Here is a 21,041-nt window from a genome sequence, read left to right on the forward strand (position 1 = left end):
ATAGTTGGGTTCACTTTTTATTTTTTATTTTTTCCCTTTGGTGGTACTGGGGATTGAATCCAGGGGATACTCTACCCTGAGCTATATCTCCAGTCCCCCTTCTTCTTTTATGAGATAGGGTCTTCTTGTACTACCCAAGCTGGCCTAGAACTTGTGATCCTCCTGCCTCAGCCTCCCTAATCATTGGGATTACAGGAATGCAATACTATGCCAGGCTGGATTCACTCTTGAAGGCTTTGCACTGTGGCTCAGGTCTTCAGGAATGAACATTCTAGAGCTGAGTTCTGTGGCATGTGCCTGTAGTCCCAGCTACTCAGGAGGCCTAGGCAAGAGGTTCACTTGAGCTTAGGAATTCAAGACCATCAACAAAGCAAGAACCCCATCAGAGAGAGAGAGAGAGAGAGAGAGAGAGAGAGAGAGAGAGAGAGAGAATGTTCCAGCAGAAAACAAGGAAGAAGTGATGTGGCATCTTAAAACAATCTCAGAAAGCACACAGGGCCCATACTGCCATACTCTGTTGGTTGGAACAGCCACATCTACCCAGGGTCAAGAGAAGGAACAGAGTTCATTTCTGACTAGGAAAATATGCCAGATAATTGGCAAACAATTTAAAATAATCATAGTGATGTGAAATCAGAAGAAAAGGAAACTAAGGTTCAGGACAGATTTTCCTAAAGAGCGTTGAAGATGCACACCTGCAATCCCAGTGACTTGAGGAGGCTGAGGCAGGAGGGTTGCAAGTTCCAGGGCAGTCTCAGCAACTTAGTGAGACCCTGTCTCAAAATAAAAAAAAATAAAAAAGCTTGGGGTTGTAGCTCAGTGGTAAAGCACCCCTGGGTTCAATCCCTAGTATTGCAAAAATACAAGAAAAGAAAAATAAATAAATAAAGAGGGGGCAAGCAGCTGTACAATGTAAGGAGACAAATGAAAGGGGTTAAGACTTTTTAAGTCTTATACAGACAGAGCTGGAGTAGATTGACCAGGTTGAGCCCAAGCCTATACCCTGGTTTTTCAGCCAAGGAAACTGAGGATGTGTACTGCTTATCGTCATTTCCATCATCTCATTATAGAAGGTCACCTCACCGAGGCCATTGCATGCATAAGCACGTGCCCTGGCATCTCATTTCCCCTGTTGCTCATGCTCCTCTTCCCCTCCTCAGTCCCAGGAGCCAGAGCTCCCCCAGCCTGAGCTCATCCTGTGAGTGGGAGGGAGGAAGGCAGGTGAAAGGGGTTCTCTCTGGAGGCTCCCAGTTTCTGAGACAGGCTAATTACAGGCTTCCTAATTAATGAGCCATGGGGTTGCATTTCATCAGCTGACTCAGAGCTGATGTCTGGGCTCTGGCCCAAGGGAAGGGTACCAAGAGTCAGGGGGGTCTCCCCCACAAGGATGCTTTGCCCTTCTTCTTTTCAAACCCAGTTCTCTTCACCAGTTCACAGTGGCCCCAACCCACCCTTCTTATTCTTGATGTCTTCCTCTCATGCCATTCCACTCTACCAGGACCATACTGGGTTCATCTGATACTGATTCACACATGGTTTCCCAATCAGTTTTTTTTTCAGACTCCTTCAGCCACACACATTCCATACCTGGGGTCTCTGAAACATGACAAGGCCACCCCAGCAGGATACTGAGGCCCACTGTTCCTGTTGGCAGTTTGCTAAAGATCCTGCCCATGCCTTCCTCTTTCAGTAAGTGCACAGGATGGGTACTTTTCCATTCACATTCAGCCATATTTCTCCATTTATATGCAGCTAATTCTGCTGAGCCTTTGTTTGGGGAAGCATCTTCTATTTTTGTGCCTAGTGTTGTAATAATTGAATTTTCAAGAGTTATGCTGTGGCCTGGTCATGAGGTTGCTATTCCATACCTGCATTCTGCCGTGCCCTTGGTTCTGCATGGTGGATTTTTGGACACAAGTGAAAAGATTCCTGTATGTCATTTGATTGTTGGTTTCCCACTAGATCAATGATGGGATCTGTGGGAAACCATCTAAAATAGAACCTGAGCTAGTCATATTAGCTCCTCATATAACTGAGCATCAGTTTCCTCTTAATCCCAGAGGCTTGGTAGGCTGAGGCAGGAGTATTACAAGTTCAAAGCTAGCCTCAGCAGCTTAGTGAGATCCTGAGCACCTTAGTGAGAAAATAAAATAAAATAAAAAATGAAAAGGACTGGGATGTGGCTCAGTGGTTAAGTGCCCCTGGGTTCAGTCCCCAGTAACAACAACAACAATAACAACAACAACAAAACCAGTTCAGGACACTGTGCTTGATACTAGAAACTTTTCTTTAATTTTGGTACTGGGGGGGGGTGGTCAAACCTAGGGTGTCACATATGCTAGGAAAGTGCTCCACCACTGAGTCACATCCTTGGCCCCCTTTTAAACTTTTAAATGCACAGACTTTTTGTTTTTCTTTTGTGTTACTGAAAATCAAACCCAGGACCTTGAAAATGCTAGGCAAGTACCACTAAGCTACATCCCCAGTCCTTTTATTGTTTTGAGGCAGGGTCTTGCTAAATTGCCCAGGCTCGCCTTGAAACTTGCCATCTTCCTGCCTCAAATTTCCACAAAGCTAGGATTACAAGTGTGCACCAACTTGCCCAATAAATGCATATTTTTTGTTCTATGCATTGATATTTTATTAGTAGTAGTAGTAATAGTAGTACCGATAATTTAACCCAGGGATGCTTTACCACAGAATTATATCCCCAGACCTTTTTAATTTTTTATTTTGAAACAGGTTCTCATTAACTTGATAAGGGCATCAATAATTTGATGGGCTGGCCTTGGATTTGTGATCCTTCTGTATCAGCCTCCTGAATCGCTGGGATTATAGGCATGTAACACTACACCCAGCAAATGGCAAATGCAATATTTTGTGTTGTTTTAAACCCAGGGGCATTTAACCACTGAGCCACATCCCCAGCCCTTTTTATTTTTTATTTTGAGACAGGGTCTAACTAAGCTGCTTAGTGCCTCACTAAGTTACTGAGGTTGGCTTTGAACTTGTGATCTTCTTGCCTCAGCTTCCCTAGCCCCTGGGATTACAGGCATGAACCACCACACTGGCAATAACTCACTTTTTTCCTCATAGAGAAGTGTTGCAAGGGAAAACACAAAATGTTTGTGTGGTCATGTCTCCCCCCACCCCCCAATAATGAGAATTGAGCCCAGGGGCACTTTGCCACCAAGCTACCTCCCCAGCCTTTGTTTTGTTTTTAATTTTAAGGCAGGGTTTCACTAAGTTGCTTAGGGCCTCGCTAAATTGTTGAACTTGAAATCTTCCTGTCTCAGCCTCCCAAATTGCTGGGATTACAGGCATGCACCACCACACCTGACTGGTTGTGTATCAAAAGTATGGTTATACGTAACATTGTTATTAGTATAAACCTTTCATGGAAAAGATTGCCAACCACCACCAGGTTGTCTCTTGCTCTTTTATCACTCATCTCTATGACACTGGAGATTCTGTCACTCTTTGGGGCTGTCAGAGTAGCAGGCAGAGCCATCTCAAGCACCTCTTATAAGAAAAGGGAGTTCATGTTGGTAGTGTGGAGGCCCAGACTGTGGCCAATGCCCAGTGCAGGAAGGAGTTTCGAGCCTGCAATTCTCTCCATCACTCTCCTGCTCTCTCATTCTCATGAACTGGTACTTCTCCTGACAGGTTCATAAGAAGTAAGGGGCAAGCCACTCCACCAAGTTCATACTTTGGCCTAGCACTATCCAGAACTCTTGTCATGGTGGAAATGTCTTTATCTGTGCTGTCCAATACAGTAATCTCCAGCCACATGAATATCAAGCACTTGAAATGTGGCTGTTGGGACCAGGAGCTGAGTCTTAAATTATATTTACTTTAATTAAATACATTGTAATTAATTTTAATAGACTATCGACTACTATAGTAGACTGTGCAGCTCTGGCCAATTCTCAACCCAGCTCCTCCCCTTTCCATCCAGAACCCAAAGGAATATGCTGCATGTGCAAGTGGGTTGGGAGGCCAGGTGAGGCCACAGTAGGGGTGGCCAGGAAGGTGAGAGGTGGTGGTCAGACCAGCTCAGTACCAGGTCCTATTTCCAGTATGTCTACAAGACCTCTGTGGGAGGTGGCCAGTTTGCAGCAGCCCCATCCCCACCCCAGTGGCCATCACAATCAAGAGTCAGGCCAACATACAATGCCACCGGCAGGAGGTTGAGCAGCAGCCTTGTGCCTGTGGGTGGTTTCCTCCATGGTAGGTCTCTTTGTCTGCAGACCTATTTACAGCAACTCCAGCGTCAGAGGACCAGTTTCCTGGAGAATAGAAAGGCATCCAGCAGCTGAGTGGCCTTAAGCTGGAGGCCAATAGGAAGAAGCAAAACAAGTGTGGGCTTAAGATAAAAGTATGTATATCTCCAAGTCTGCCTACCCCTGTGGTTCCCATGTCTGGTTTTCCACTAGAGCTGCTAGGGAGTAAGAACCTGCTAGAAATGCAGATCATAGTCAGGTGTGATGTGAATGCCTGTAATCCCAATGGCTCAGGAGGCTGAGGCAAGAAGGATCTCAAGTTCAAGGCCAGCCTGAGCAACTTAGTGGGACTCTGTCTCAAAGTAAAAAATGAAAAGGACCAGGGAGATAGCTCGATGGTAGAGCACCCTGAGTTCAATCCCCAGTATTGCAAAAAAAAAAAAAAAAAGAAAGAAAGAAAAAATGTAGCTCACCAGGCCCCTGCAGCAGGTCTGGTCTGAGAAGTACCTCCAGCATAGCTGTTGGAGGGGAGATGAGGTGAGGGAAGGGAGCAGGCTCTGCCCTCATCCAGGTACTCTGCACTGCTCCCACTAACACCAAGTTGTTGGTTTCCAGGACTGGGCAGATAGGACATCCCCCAGAGAGAACATCTTCAGTGGAGAGCACTGAACACCTTGAACTACTGCTGGTGAAGTAGGCTGTTCCAGAGACCAAAAGAGGGTGAGGGTAGCAAGCACCCCCCCACACACACACTCTAACCACAATGTGCTCTGCTGGGGCTTTCCAGGAACCCAGCACATGGAAAGGATGGTGAGATCCTGGAGTGGTATAGACATTTATAGCCAAAGGGCACACAAGAGCCTCATCAGCAAGGGCATGGCTTGCCATCCATGCTTATGTCCCTGAAGTCTTACATGAGGGTTGCATCAAGGTAAGGATCAGAAGGAAGTAGAAGTAAGGAGAAGACTACCTCTACAGCCACCTTTGTGGACAAAACCCTAGGAACTCTCAAATGCAGATTCCCCCCAGCTACTCTAGAAGCTGAGGCAGGATGATTGCAAGTTTGATGTCATCCAGGGCACCTAGTTGAGACCTTGTCTCAAAACTTCAAAAATTAAAAAAGGGGCTAGGGAGCCAGGCATGGTGGTACACACCTGTAATCCCAGCAGCTCAGGAGGCTGAGGCGGGAGGATCTTGAGATCAAAACCAGCCTTAGCAATGGCGAGGTGCTAAGCAACTTACTGAGACCCTGTCTCTAAATAAAATACAAAATAGGGCTGGGGATGTGGCTCAGTGTTCAAGTGCTCCTGAATTCAGTCCCCAGTACTCAAAAAAAAAAAAGGGTTGGAGATTTAGCTCAGTTATAGAGAGCTTGCCTAGCATGTGTGAGACTTTGGGTTTGATCCCAGCACTTTGAAAAAAAAGAACGAAAAAGAAAAAAATACGCAGATTCCCTAAACCCAGCTGCACCTCTCTAAATTCTAGGGTCTGGATGGAGCCCTGGGCAGCAGCCCAAGGCCTGTCTACAGGACTGCGATTAATCTCAAGAACAAAACAGGAGCATGTGGGGGCCAATTCTTCCTTAATATGCTCAGCAGGGAATGAGAACACCATGGTGTACTTTCTCACATTCTGGTGAGTAGAGTCTGTTTGATATGGTAAACAGAATTGTGGGAATAACAAATTTAAAAGAAAAAAAAATACAGCCTATAAACAAGTGTTTTTTTCTGAAATGAGCCACAAGTAGAATAATGCCTTCCCCGCTTCTAAGAGCAGCCCTAGGAGCCAACTGAGTGCATGCTGATACGTGGCTAAGAGGTCACTCAATCCTCCCAACTGGCAAATGAATAGCAAACCTGTCATTTTGGGCTCTCCCAACTGAGTGGGTGTGAAAAATCCAGCTTTTGTTCTTTCAGCTTATTAACAAGAATCACAGCCTAATGGGTTGCAGCGACTACTCATGGCTGCCCTGTGATGGTTCCACTTGTGTGGACGCAGGTGGGGAACAGAAATATGACGACAGAGACAGGCACTCTGCCAGGAGGAAGATGTCAATCATCACTTTATTAAGGCGCTGAGTGTCTGCCAGTCAAAGGAGGAGGCTCAGTCATGAGCTCCACAGCCCCTACCATGGTCAGTATGACCCTGAGACCCTCTTTGCTATCCATAGTCCATTGTGCTCCACTCACAAGGCTCTGCTAGAAAAGGGTATGGACAAGCAATTCAGGGAGCCCTCAGCATGGGTACTCCTGCCCCAGTGGGGTTGGCTTCAGCAGGCCCTGGGATCTGGTAGGGGAGTGGCAGGGAGGCACAGGAGGGTAGGGACATCCCCCATCCTTCCCAGCCAAGCCTATGGCTTTTTAATCCTGTTGCCACCTGAGCAGGAGTGGAGTGTTTCCCCACTCAGTCCCTGTGCAACACTATGAGGTGATAAAGCCCTGGAGAAAAAACAGGCACTCTGTGCCTGCCACCATCAAACTGCAGGAAAGCTGTGACTCTGCTCCTGCTCCCACTCTGCTCCTCCCAGCAAGTGCTTCTCAGGTTGAGGCTGGTCACTCAGAAGTGGACCCGCAGCACATCCTGGCTGGCAACTGGCTGCTGGCAGGCTGTGCATGTCATGGGCAGGGAGCGCTGCTTCTCAGCCAGGCAGGGTCGACATAGAAGGTGACCACAGGGCAGCTGGTACATGGGCTCCTTTTTGAAGTAGGAAGAAAATGTTCTTTTGCAGGAGGCACATTCAGGGCCTGCGATGCTCCCAGGCTGCTCTAAATCAGGAGAACAGGATAGAGTTAGGGAAGGCTATTCCTTGGCCCAGGCTCACTCTGAGAGTCTGGCTTTTTCCTTCCTTAGCCCACCTCTAACTAATCTGGGAGAAGAGGTGACAGGGTACTGGGTAAACTGGCAGGCCTCCTCTCTATAATCTCTGACCAAATCTCAAGATTCCTATGACTGTTCAAGAGGAACTGGCCTCCGGGACCAACAAACAGGACCAGCCCTTACCCCTAGTTTCCCAGCAAGGTATACTCTCCTGAACAGGCACAAACTCATCCTCATAATTGCAAGAAAAGGTGAAATGTGACAAGAAAAGAGAAAAGCAGAAAGTGGGCAGTTAGAAGGTCACAAGAGGGACAGCTGAGATTTGCTTTCAGTCACCTTCCCAACACCTCAACCCTTATCCTGTACTACCCTGGCATCTAGGGCAGGCCTCCCAGGGGGCCTCCTGAAGCTCCAGCCACTCCTCCCCCTCCTCCCCCTCCCCAAGCTGCACCTGTGGTGCTCTTCCTTCCCTGAGGTCCTTGCCTGAGGAAGCTGCTCTTTATCCCCTACTCTAGGGAGAAGCAGGAGCTGGCCTCACCTGTCTTCCTTCAGGTCCACTTCTCCATTCCTAGCCACCACTTCATAGGGGACCCCCAAAGCATCTCAAACTTTGAAACTTCTTAAACCTTAAAGTTCTACTTTGAAAATTCTTAAACCTAGCCCCCCTCCCACTCCATCCACTTTCATCATTATAATCCCAGCTACTTGGCACATCTCTTCCTGCCTGGATCACTTTCCTCCAGACTTGTCCTGGACATCTATTCTCAGCCCCCATCCATACAAGAGCACAACCTGACTCCCATGCCTCTGCTTTACACCTCCTGGGAGTGCCCCCCACCTTCTGGCACAGTCAATCCCTTGTGTGGCCTATGCAGCCTCGTCTCCTTCACACCCACTCTCATTCTTTAGGATCCAGCAACTTCAAATCAGTTCTTTTCTGCATATTTTGCTATTGCTGGTCTCCTGACATTGTGCTTACTGTTCCCTCTGCTTGAAATGTCCTTATGACATGTGGCTCAGATCACACCCCTTTCAGGAAGCCAACCCTGAATGCCCCTCTCCTGTGCCTCTGGAGCTTTTCACAGTTGTTCTCACACATGCCTGTTTCCTCCCCTAGCTCTGGAAGCCCACATTCATGCTTCTCCTCAGTCCATTCTTGGGGCCTAGCAAAGCACTTCATGTGGCCCACATTCAGTAAGTATATGTTGAATGGATCTGACTTCTGCACAAAGGGACCAGACATCAAGATATGCACCTCAGCTCCCTGCACTGTGCACCCCAAACCTCACAGGGAAGTCCAAATTGCAAGGTGGTCTAAAGAGTGCTGCCCTACCTCAACATCCCTGAGGCTGTGGCCAAGAAAGAAGGGCCTGGCCTCCAGTGTTTTCAATAAACAACCTAAAAGAAGCAGTGTATGTCCTCTAAACAAACAGGCCAAGAATCCACAATGAGTTGAAATATTCCTTTTCTTACTGGTGAATCTCTAAAATGAAGGGGAAAGCAGAAAGGAGAAAGAATGCAGGGAGAAGGAATGAAGAAAGGAAGCAAAAGGCCCCAATTCTCTCTAGCACCAATGAGAAGTTCCATTGAAGGGTTTTAAAGGCCTAAAGCCCCAGGGGCAGTTTCAGAGACAGAAAACAAAAGTCACTAAGGAATAAAGAAAAGACACAGAGTGAGATGAGTGAACCACAGTGTGGCTTCAGATGAGATGGAGAGGAGGGGAGGCAGGGCTACAGCATGCAGACCTCAGAGACAGCAGGAGGCTAGGTTCTATTTTAAGTTCAATGGTATGCCATGGAAGGATTTTAAGAATGAAGCACAGTTGGTAGAGTGCTTGCCTCCCATGCACAAGGCCCTGGATTCAATTCTCAGCAACACCACCACCACAACAACAAAAAATGAAGCACAGTGATCCTGTTTACATTTTAATAAGATCCCTCTGACTCCTGTGAGGGTACTGAAATAGTGAGTAAGGGTGGCTGAGGGGAGCCAGCAGGGATACTGCAGGGCTGGTGGAAAAGCAGCAGGAGTGGTGCCATGGTGGCAGTCAAGGGAAGCAGTGCACACAGGAATAATCTAAGAACTACTCTGGAGGAGTAATGAAGGAAATGTCAAGGTCAGGACACTGATGTTCATGTTAAAGGCCTGACACAGGTAGAATACACTGCTTTTTGCCCAGATGAGCTGATTGAGGGGTGGAGGGGAACTTTAGAGGGCAGATACCCATGAAAAGAAGTTGAGCAGCTGTAGGGAGACTGGGGGTCTAAATCCCAAGGAGAAGTAGGAGCTGCATGGAAGGGAAGGGAGCCTCAAACCTCCCTAGTACTCCAGATGTCATATGGGAGACTGGCTAGATGAGAAAAATAAAAAAGAAGAAACAAAACTCCCCAGGAGAGAATATTTAACATAACATCTTAGAAAGAAACACAGCAAAAGAGTAGCTAAGCCATGAGTCCACAGATTGACTAAGGGCTGCCTGAAGAAGGCCTTCTCTGTGAAGGTCAGTTTGCCAGGAAGCCTGTTACCTCCTCTTGGAGAAGGCAAACAAGCAGTGTTCTCCCCAGGTTGGAATTAAGGAAGGAGGGAGCTGGCTACACAGGTCCACAGAGCCCCCAGGGACAAGCCCAGCATTCTGTATAGGACAGGCCACCTGTTCTATGGCTCTGGGAAGATACAGGGAGGAGGGACCCAGGTTACCCGAGCTGGCGCCTGGCCTCCCAGCAGTGCTGCTCCCTCTTATGCCCAGGTGCTGGAGCTGAACCCTGGTCAGTCGGGCTGTGAAGGAGGGCATGGAACCAAGGGTGGACATCAAGGCAATTTCCAAGCTTTGCGATAGCTTCTGCTCATGGGACACTGGATCTGTTGAGAGATGCAGAGACTACAACATCCAGAGGAAGTTCAGCAAAAACAAAACAAGTCACAAGTCCTTTGAGGGCTACAAAATAGCACCTTCAACTCTATAGACATACATAAATGTAAAAAAAAAAAACAAACAAAAAACCTTCCTACTATCTCTTAGGACTTTGATGACAGAACAGAGGGAGTCATAGGCCTGGAAACCCTGAAAGTTCCTCTCCATCCCTCATGACTTCAAGGCCTTGGGCTCTCTAGCTTCCTGTTCCTGAACAAAGTGCAGGACAGGCAGGGGCCACCTTGTGACTCCATGAGGAACTGCAGCACCCTTTCTAAAGGCCTCCCTGGAGTGCACCAAGAAAAGGACAAAGCTAACAAATACCAGGTTTGTACTCCTACACCTCCTCCCATCTTCCTTCCCCAGCTGCCTTAGTCTTTGCCTTCCTCAACTTCTCCTACTGGGGCCCTCAACACCAGGCAGTGATACTTGCCTGAGTTCTAGGTGTTGTGTCCTCTTTCTCCTGGTAAGTAAAGCAGAGTGGACTAACCTTAGTCACTCTGACCAGATCATGATCTAGGTAAGTAAAGCAGAGTGAACTAACCTTAGTTATTCTCTCTGACTAGGTCATATCAGAAAGCCAAGATATAGGATGAGGGTGGGGGCAAGAGGGGTTTGGGGGACAGCTGCTCAAGAAAGGCCCCAGGGATCAGCCTGTTGTCAGAATTTGCAAGACTTCCCCAACTCAGGGAGTGGAATATTTTGTCAGGTTTGTAGAACATAGGACATCAACTTAGGGCCTTCAAGGACCACTAGTCCACATGGCTCTGTGTCACCAAGTCTGTCAAGGCCAACACCAGTGAAACTTCTACAAACAGACAAGAGATGTAAGGACCTTGTTGCATCCCATTGTACCTCAGATGCTTCCAGGAATTCCTGGGGTCATGCCAAAGACACAAATGTAACCATTAAGCACATTCTCAGCATAGCCTTTTAGAAAAAGACAGGAAATTAAAAGAATAATAAGATTTGAACAGACAGAGTTTCATAAGGAAAAAAAGAAAAAAGAAAAAAAGCTGCCAAAGAAAGAGATTCCTCCAAAAGCAACAGGCACTAATCACTAAAGGGAGTCTACCAAAGATGCAAAGAGTAGATTATTCTGATACTATTAAATTGTTCCAGAATACAGAAAAGGAAAATTTCCAAATTCTTTTTATGAAGTAAAAAAATCCCTGATCATACAATCAATCAACAAGTACATGAAAAAATGCTCACCATCTCTAGCAGTCAGAGAAATGCAAATCAAAACCACCCTAAGATACCATCTCACTCCAGTAAGATTGGCAGCCATTATGAAGTCAAACAACAACAAGTGCTGGCGAGGATGTGGGGAAAAGGGTACACTTGTACATTGCTGGTGGGACTGCAAATTGGTGCAGCCAATTTGGAAAGCAGTATGGAGATTTCTTGGAAAGCTGGGAATGGAGCCACCATTTGACCCAGCTATTCCCCTTCTCGGTCTATTCCCTAAAGACCTAAAAAGAGCATGCTACAGGGACACTGCTACATCGATGTTCATAGCAGCACAATTCACAATAGCAAGACTGTGGAACCAACCTAGATGCCCTTCAATAGACGAATGGATAAAAAAAATGTGGCATTTATACACAATGGAGTATTACTCTGCATTAAAAAATGACAAAATCATAGAATTTGCAGGGAAATGGATGGCATTAGAGCAGATTATGCTAAGTGAAGCTAGCCAATCCCTAAAAAACAAATGCCAAATGTCTTCTTTGATATAAGGAGAGTAACTAAGAACAGAGTAGGGACGAAGAGCATGAGAAGAAGATTAACATTAAACAGGGATGAGAGGTGGGAGGGAAAGGGAGAGAGAAGGGAAATTGCATGGAAATGGAAGGAGACCCTCAGGGTTATACAAAAGTACATACAAGAGGAAGTGAGGGGAAAGGGAAAAATAATACAAGGGGGACAAATGAATGACAGTAGAGGGGGTAGAGAGAGAAGAGGGGAGGGGAGGGGAGGGGGGATAGTAGAGGATAGGAAAGGCAGCAGAATACAACAGACACTAGTATGGCAACATGTAAATCAATGGATGTGTAACTGATATGATTCTGCAATCTGTATACGGGGTAAAAATGGGAGTTCATAACCCACTTGAATCAAAGTGTGAAATATGATATATCAAGAACTATGTAATGTTTTGAACAACCAACAATAAAAAATTTTTAAAAAATCCCTGATATCAAAACCTGTCCAAAGATAAATAACAAACTGGGAAAATATATTTTTAGCTCACATTAAGGTCAAAGGGCTAAACTTGATAAAATATAAAAAGTTCCTAGAGATAATTGGGAAACAATAACAACTGATTGAAAATGGGCAAGGAAATGGGCAGTCGATTCACAGAAAAGGAAACACAAATAGTTTTTTTTTTTTTATTAGGAATGTTCAAGCTCACTAATAATAAGAGATATAAAAACTAAAGCAATCATAAGATACCATTTTTTTACCTATCAAAATAATAGCTCCTCAATAAATAATAGTTCCTCAATTCCACAACGTGTTAGTAAAGCTAAGAGGAATCTCATATCACTAGTGGAATGGTCGTGAGGGCAACTGGGCAATATCTATCAAGTCTACAGAAGAATATACCCCAGAAATGTGAATTCTATTATACTGTCCTACAGAGACAGCTGCAGTTGTAAAATTATATATGCACCAGGTTTATTCTGTGCAGCAAAAGTTCAGAAAATAACCTACCATCAAAAGGACAGGGTAAGACTGTTTCACTCTGTGTGTATACAATCTGCTTTTCAGTTTTTTAAAACTACATGAATACATTGCTTTTTTAAAAACAAAAGGTACTAAAGTTAGGCTTAGTTAAAATAGCACAGTGATAAAACAGCCTAAAGATTTATGGAATCACCTTTAAAACTCTTACCTAATCTTAGATGTTCCAAATCACTAATCTTTTGTTTCAATTTTGCAGTTCAAAAAACTTAGATTTTAATCTTTTTTCTAAGTTTTAAAACAACTTTTGCTCTAAATCATTCACTCTGACCTAAAGATAAATGTCTACATTGAGGCACTAGAATTTCTGCTCATGCTGCCTAAGCTGAGAAGACTTTTTAAAATTTATACTTTTTCATCTCTCTCTTCTACTTTTACTAGAATTAAGTATATTACTTGTCAGTCTTATTTGGAACACATATAAATCACAATGGTCTTTCATGCAGAGCCCATTATGAACATGAACAGGGGTTCATCAAAATGAAGGCCCCAAAACTAAGCCCAATAACTACATGAAGAGGGTGATGGTGATTGATGGGGAAAGCAAAGCTTAAGCTGTTCAGCTGCAGAAAGGCTAAGCCTGCTATCCTGAGGAGATGGCAGCATCCCTGGTCCCAGAAATCACTGGCAATGCCCTGGGGAAGAAGTGGGAAGCCAGAAGGCTTAAATTTCATACTAAAGAACACTGTAATTATTCAAGTACTTATTGACACCTGTTCTTCAGTACGACTTCTCTCTCCTAAAAGTAGGACCCTCCAACTTAGTTATTTTCTGCTTTTCTGTGTGCTCATGGCACCTCGTGGTGAGGTAAGGCAGGGAGGATATTAATGCACTTCCACCAGAGCTCCTCTGTGAAAATTCAAACACCCTAGAAGAGTCCACTGATACATGATGAACTGTAAAGACAGAAGATGGAAGACATGGTCTGCTTTGAGGGACTAGAGTCTCTTTTCCCAGAAGTTTTGACCAGAGGATTCAAGCCAGGAAAAACTTTTGGCCTGGTCAGAGCACACCAAGGGAGTCCAAGACAGGGAAACTCACAAGCAGGACCATTAGTAGATGAAGGAACAAAACACTGAGACAGAAGCCTGGAATAGAGAACCTCCCAGGCCTCCAGATTGTCTGTGGTCTGAAGACAGCTAAAGCTGAGGAACGCTCCAATGAAAATGAGCATAAAGAAGGTCAGGCCCTAGCCAGAAGAACTGAAGCTGGCAAAGCACAGGGCCAAGGGCCACAGTGCCATATGTCATCAGGAAGAACAGGGAGGCCACTGGGCCCTGGACACAAGACAACAAATTACCTGTTGAGCAGTCCATGTGCGTTAGGCCAAGCTCACTGGTGGTTTTCATTTTCTTGGAGGTAGTAGGTGAGACCAGAGGATTTGTGATAGTAAAACAGGAAGCATTCACACCAAAGCTACTGCCTGGGGTCTGCTCAGCCTGCTCTATCTTCCTTTTCCGTGAGGGCAGGGCAATGGAAGAAGGGGTCACTGCCAAAGTAGTCTGAGCTCTCCCAAGTAGGTGACAGCCAGGGATGGAGTGCTGAAGCAGGAAATGATCAATCCTGGCCTTTAGGGAGGGGTGGGGCAGGGGCTGGGAGTGTGGAGTAAAGGCTACCCCAGTAAAAGGGTCACTGGGCACTCTGCCCCATGTAGCTTCACTGCGGTTACACTTTTCCAGTGTGCTCTGGTCAATGACCTTGCCTGAAGGTAGCAGCATGGGGCAAGGCATGATCTCCAGGGTGATGGGATCCAGGAACTCCTCGGGCACATCACCAACTGCCTGAGCCAATTCCTGCAGGCTAGAGGGGGCCTGTTGGGTCTCAGACTGGCTCCCAGAGTCACAGTCACTCTCCATGGGCAAAGCTAGAGTTTGCAAAGCCAAGTCTTGAGGCAGATTCTCTGAGGCCATCAGTAGGACACTGTCTATCACCTCCTGAGAGCAGGTCTTGGCTGGCTGACCCCACACTTCCAACCGCTTGATGCAAGGAATACCACTGCCTGTTACATGGGTGATACCAATCTTTAGGTGAGCCACGTGGCTAAGGGAAAGAGTCCCTTTATTCCAGAGCTCCTGGGCCATAACAGCAGGGGAGGGGAGTGTGATTTCCATTGGGCTAAAGGGTGGCCTGGCCTTGAAGCCCCTGTGGCTGAAAACCACTTGGCTCTGGTTTTTCAGTAAGACTTTGCCTACCAAGGTGAATGCCTCCTTGTCAGGAACAGATGGCTCAGCTGGGCCTGGGGTCTGGCACTCAGGTGTATTCCAAGAGGCTCTGCAGGATAAGGCAGATGTGTACATTTCCAGGCCAATGACATTCTGGCCTCCTCCAGCTGTGAGGTCTATGTTAATCCTACAGATTTCCACATTAAAGGGAAAGGAGACTGTCACGTAGATTGGTGGCTTAATGAAATACTCTGTCCTAAAACCATGGCTTCTCTTTGTGAGGTCTTCAGAGATGAGATTTTCTACTTCGTAACCATCAGCTGATATCTAGATTTAATGACAAATATGAGACATACTGATTCAAATGAAGATGCTGCTTTGCAAGAACTTGTCATTTCTAAGAAAACTAAATTGTGAAGTTCTTCATTTTAAAATTTCCCCTACTAAACTAAATTGTCCCAGTTTTTTTTTTTTTTTTGCAAGTACCAGGATCAAGTCAAAGGCTGAAGGCAGCAATTGTGTTCAGCACTATAGCCCAATTATATAAAAATATAGACTATATATATATATATATATATATATATATATATATATATATATAAATAAAAAAATAAAACTCTACCCAACCTACCCAAAACTTCCTGCAAAATAACATCTCTGAGAAGAGGAGGCAGGTATACTAGTGGTTTTTTTATTTCAGAGGATGAAAACACGCAGATTTAAAGGAAAACAAAAATGTGCCTTAAAGTTCTCAACTTATATTTGAATCCCACCAATTATAACAGTTTCCCTAGGAAGGCAAAATAAACAATCTGATTATATATCTATAAATGATGACACTGGTTTAAAAAAAACGTATTCAGGAAAAAGGACCACAAAAGACTATGGACATTTAAAACAATAAATGGGTTTTGGTAGGGGTTTGTGATGACTTCTTCCCTTTTTTAATATTTCTAATACTTGTTAAAATTAATGGATATTTTAAGGCATTTTTGTCTGAAGGAGTCAGCCTAATAATTTGGGAATGTAAAACAGTATGCTGTATGCAGAAACTCTAAATTAGGGAAGGGGTTCAATTTTTTCCTTGCTGTTTCCTTATTCCTTGCTTTGTGCTGTGAATAGATATCTTCCTTGGCACAAAAAGGGAAGAAGCTTAATTCAAATAATAAATAGCAAGAAATCCAAACAACAAATACAAAACATTACTTCTAGTATTAGAAATTAGCAAAAGAGCCAGATGTGATGGTGTAGGCCTGTAATCCCAGCGATTTGGGAGGCTAACACAGGAAGACTGCAAAACTCAAGGCCAGCCTCAGCAACTTAGAGAGACCTGATTCAAAAAATAAAAAGGGCTATAATCTAGTTCAGTGTTAAAGTGCCCCTGGATTCAATCCCCAGTACCAAATAAATAAATAAATAAATAAAATTAGCAAAAGAACAAAAGAATGGGGGTGGGGGGTAATTTCCACTTTTGCTTTGACTAAGGGTAGAACTGAAATTGACTGTTCTAGAGGGAAAAGACAATGAAGACAACCCCCCACAAAATGAATCACAGCTTACCTCATAATGGTGCTCTATGATTCCAGAGGTAAGCCTGCCCCATGCTCACCTAAATGCCCTTTGGAGGAATCAAAGGGCGAAAATATAATAAACCTGAATCAAGTCCTCATGTGCAAGGCAGGAAATGGGAAAACTCAGGAAAAATATGTGTTGTATATCTATGTATATGTATTTGTTTTGTTTACCTTGTTGCAGTGAATTCTTGGTTTAAATTGTGGGAGACAAAGATTTATGACCATCTTTGTGGCTGAAAGGATAGCTTCCAAGTATCAGAAACAGCCTTAAATAAAAAATAAAACTTGGTATTAGTCATACCAGTTAAAATTCAGTTCTAAACTTTCAAGAGTTCCTAAGAGAAGAGAAACAGGGTAACAACAAAAATTTCAATATACACATAACTCTCACAGACTATACTCACTCTCCTTATGTCCTACACATGATGCTGGGAAAAAATTAAATTAACCAAAAAAAAGTATGAAAGAAATTTCTAGTGTAGGATCCACAAGTTGGTAAAGTCTGACAGTTCTCTGGCCCAACAGACGTGCCAAAGATCCATTAGAGGCAAAGTCTGTTAAGTCTGCAGGAGGCTACCCACAGGAAAGGGACAGTCAAAAATGACTTGAGCTCAGAAAAAGAACAGAGGTTTAGAATGGAAAGGTCACAGAAAATAATCACAGTAATGTTAAGCACCTTTATTATTTAACATTTGTTAATACAAGTATATTTTCCTATTAAAACAGACAATTAGGGCTGGGGTTGTGGCTCAGTGGTAGAGCACTTGCCTCACATGTGTGAGGCACTGGGTTCAATTCTCAGCACCATGTATAAATAAATGAATAAAATAAAGGTCCATCAACAACTAAAAAAATATTTAAGAAAGAAAGAAAACAAAGACAATTAGAAGAGTTAAAAACATCATTATTGCCAGGGATGGTGGCATACACCTGTAATCCTAGCTATTCAGGAGGCTAAGGCAAGAAGAGACCAGCCTGGGAGTGAAAGCCTGCCTCAAAATGAAAAAATAAAAGGACTAGGGATGTAGTTCAGTGATAGACCACCCTTGGGTTTCAATACATAGTACCACACACAAAAAGAAAAAGAAACAAAACAATCATGATTGAGAAGACTGTTAAGATTTTTATTGGATTATACTGAATCTACAGAACAATTTAGGGAGCTATTATGACATTTTAATGAAATTCACGAGCATAGCACTTCTATTCATTTATTTAGGTTACACCAAATTTCTTTCTGATGAATTGCAATTTGGATGCCCTTTAAAAAAAAAACTGAAACAATAACATGATCATAAATGACTGATGATGTTTACCAAGTGCTACGTGTCATGCCTTTTGTTAAATGCAAAATGTGTAGCATCTATCTCATTTCATCCTCACAGTAACCTTAGGTGGGTACTGATATCCTTATTGGGCAGATGAAAAAACTGAGGCCAAGGAGAAGTTAAGCTGAGTTTCAGATTCCAAAACTTCCCTTAGGCACTCTGTGGCCTATGTGGGCACCATTTGCCTTGAAGGATTTACCATGAAGTAATGTAGCTGAAAAGTAGATGTTAATGCCTTACAACTTTCTTCTTCTGTTACTTGGATCAAGATATGATATAATTGATTTAAAAAAACAATTTTCTAGACTTGAAATTAATGTGACTATGCCCTATTATGTACAAATGGGGAAACCTTGATTGTCCTTCCCAACTTGCGCTGGAACAGGCCTCAAACTGTTTTTTAAGGAAAATCTTAATGGATCCTTCACACTGGTACTTCAGAGGAAGTTTCTTGCCTGTATGGAGATAGGCTAGCCTACTAGTCAAGTGTAGTAGAGCAGAATGAAAACTTTAGCAGTTTAAGAGCTGACAGGTGGTAGTTCTGCATGCTAACACACACCAGCTCTGCTTACTGACATTTAACCATAGAGGCCTGAAGCAGCTAACGGGTAGCTTTAAAAGATAACTGCAGTAGCAGAACCAGGAAACAAAATGATAGGGACAAAATAATCTCCCTTTAAGCTTGGTGCAGTAAAAGTCCCTAAGCTGTATGAGCTGAGTCCCTAGTTTGTTGACAGGCTTGTACCCATATAAGGAATGTAAATGTACCCTCCAAAAGAATTACACCATCTCTCCTGACCTGATGTACACAAAACTTGCTTATGTAGAAAAGTAAAAGCCCTCCTGTGCTTGGGGCTCAGACTTTGGGATTTATCCATCTGGGCCGTGGCCACTAATAAAGTGTTGCTTCCAGATCTTGGTGTCCTGACTCTCATTTCCCACTATACAAGCATCTCACCTCATGAGGCTTTTCCACCTTGTTCAGAAGTCGTCAACTCTACCAGTCAACCATGAAAGCAAGGCCTGAGTAGACACAACTACTTACTCTCAATAGAACTTACCAAAATGTAATTTCAAGGAATATTCATGCAGACTGTTCAGTCCATCCATAGTAAATTCTCTTCAGTGCCAGCCTAAGTGGCACTTCTGGCCTCCTGCCTGGTATACCTGGTGGCTACTGCAGATCATATCCCACATCACCACCTGAGAGATTTCGCTGCAGTTTGGATTCTCAGCTGTAGAAAAACAGATGTAACACATTAATAAAAATTCAGTAGCCAATCTATGAAGATTCATAAGCCCCATCAACCGAGAACAGCAATTTGAGTCTCTAAAACAAACTTCCTTGAGCATCATGACCCTCAGAGCAGACCATACCCAACTTCATTCATCCCAGCCACCACATCACTACACACTTCTCAACCCACCACAACTCTTCACCAAACTTCCCTGGCATAATGTGATCTATTAGCAAGGAATTTCATAAGACACAGCTCTTCAAGGTTAGATGGTGTTTTTTTAAAAAAAAAAAAATCTTTATTATATTTACTTATTTTTATGTGGTGCTGAGGATCGAGCACTGTGCCTCACGTGTGTGAGGCAAGCGCTCTGCCACTGAGCCACAACCCCAGCCCCTAGATGGTGTTTTGTTAGGTTACAAACATGATCATTCCCTACACAATACCCACTCTTTGAGACCACGAGAAAATTTTCTTTTATGTCTCAGTACTACAATAATTGTTTCTACCAAGCAACTCAGTATTTTATGATATGACTATGGATTATATGCCTTCTTTACTTTGGCTGCTAGAAAGCTCAGAATAAAACCTGTGGCCTCTCCCTCAAATTTTTCTTTGATTAAAACCCTTACTTTTATGTCACAGAGTATGAGAATGACCTTAAAATCATCACCTTTTGGTGAACAATTAGGTCATTACAACCTTTTTACTATAACATTAAGATTAAAATCTTAAATAAAAATTATGCCTTTTTCCCCTTTGTCTTAGTACAATTTTGACTTTTTGTCTTTTTTTTAATTTTAATATTTATTTTTTAGTTTTCATCGGACACAACATCTTTGTTTGTATGTGGTGCTGAGGATCAAACCCGGGCCGCACGCATGCCAGGCGAGAGCACTACCGCTTGAGCCACATCCCCAGCCCTTGACTTTTTGTCTTAATGGATCCTACATATTTTCTTGTTAAGGTTCCTGTTCATAAATAGGATATGCTTATCCCATTGATTTTTCTAACCAATTATTTCTATATATATAGGAAAGGTTTTTCACTCTGGTTATCTTTATAATGTATTTACTGAACTAACTGAATTTAATAAATTTTCTGTTGGTTTTCTTGGGGCTTTTGCAATGCCATCTGCTCAATATTAATTAGAGTTCTTTTCTCAAAATGGTAACTCTTATTACTGTCTCTCATTGTATGGATTAGCTAGAACTTACAGAATTACACACACAAAAAAAATATAGTTGCCATCCTTGTTCCCATTAGAAAATGCCTCTTTAAACATAAAGCTGATTGTTAGATTGAAATATTCTTTTTATGTTAATAAAGCATTCTAAATGTTTTTTGAAGATCAGTAATATGCTCTGAATTCTGATTTTTCTCAATATTGTTTTATTATTTATCTTATCTGATATATTAACTCATTTTTCTAATTTAAACTTATGCCTTTATTCCCAGAATAGGTTCTATTTGATTGTGGCAGACTGCTCTTCAAAAGTACTGTGAGGGTTGGGACTGTAGCTCAGTGACAGAGTCCTTGTTTAGCATGTGTGAGGCACTGGGTTCAATCCTTAGTGCCACATAATAAATAAATAAATAAAATAATTATTTTTTTAAAAGTACTATTCAATTTTATTTTATGTTTAATTTTAGATGGGATGTCATTGTACATTCACACAAGATTTGCAAACCCTGTGCTAGGTACTTGAGTACAAAGATAAATGAAGTGGTCAGGTGGTGAAACTATTGTGTTACCCTGTAATGGTGAATACGTAACACTACACATTTTGCAAAACCCACAGAATTATGTAACATAAAGAGTGAACCTTCACTCTTTATGTTAATAATGTAGCAATCATACTCAATCATAACAAATATACCACACCAATATAAAATGTTAATAACAGAGGAAACTGTATAGGGGAAGGAGGTATATGTATTATCTGCTTAATTTTTCTATGAACCTAAAACTGCTCTAAAATATAAGGTCTAACAATAATAACTGCAGGGAGAAGTAACTGAAAACAAATCAGG

General features: G+C 43.1%; 1 protein-coding gene across 7 annotated transcripts in view; it reads right to left on the reverse strand.

Annotated features, from left to right (window-relative positions):
- Nucleotides 1–6,267: 6,267 nt before the first annotated feature.
- Ubox5 (U-box domain containing 5) overlaps nt 6,268–21,041 on the reverse strand; it is a 32,162-nt gene continuing 17,388 nt past the window's right edge. For 5 of the 7 annotated variants that reach the window (XM_015482356.2, XM_048811226.1, XM_048811225.1 and 2 more), the window contains exons 2-6: nt 18,831–19,004; nt 16,613–16,707; nt 14,006–15,194; nt 9,738–9,899; nt 6,268–6,988 (exon numbers count right to left, since the gene is read on the reverse strand). In XM_015482356.2, the coding sequence (XP_015337842.1) occupies nt 6,780–6,988; nt 9,738–9,899; nt 14,006–15,194; nt 16,613–16,666 (1,614 nt within the window). In that variant the 5' untranslated portion in view covers nt 16,667–16,707; nt 18,831–19,004 and the 3' untranslated portion in view covers nt 6,268–6,779. The remainder of the gene's footprint in view (nt 6,989–9,737; nt 9,900–14,005; nt 15,195–16,612; nt 16,708–18,830; nt 19,005–21,041) is intronic. The other 2 variants (XM_048811229.1, XM_048811228.1) reach the window with 2 other exon arrangements.

Source organism: Marmota marmota, unplaced genomic scaffold (genome assembly GCF_001458135.2).
Source record: "Marmota marmota marmota unplaced genomic scaffold, marMar, whole genome shotgun sequence".
NCBI lineage: Eukaryota > Metazoa > Chordata > Mammalia > Rodentia > Sciuridae > Marmota > Marmota marmota.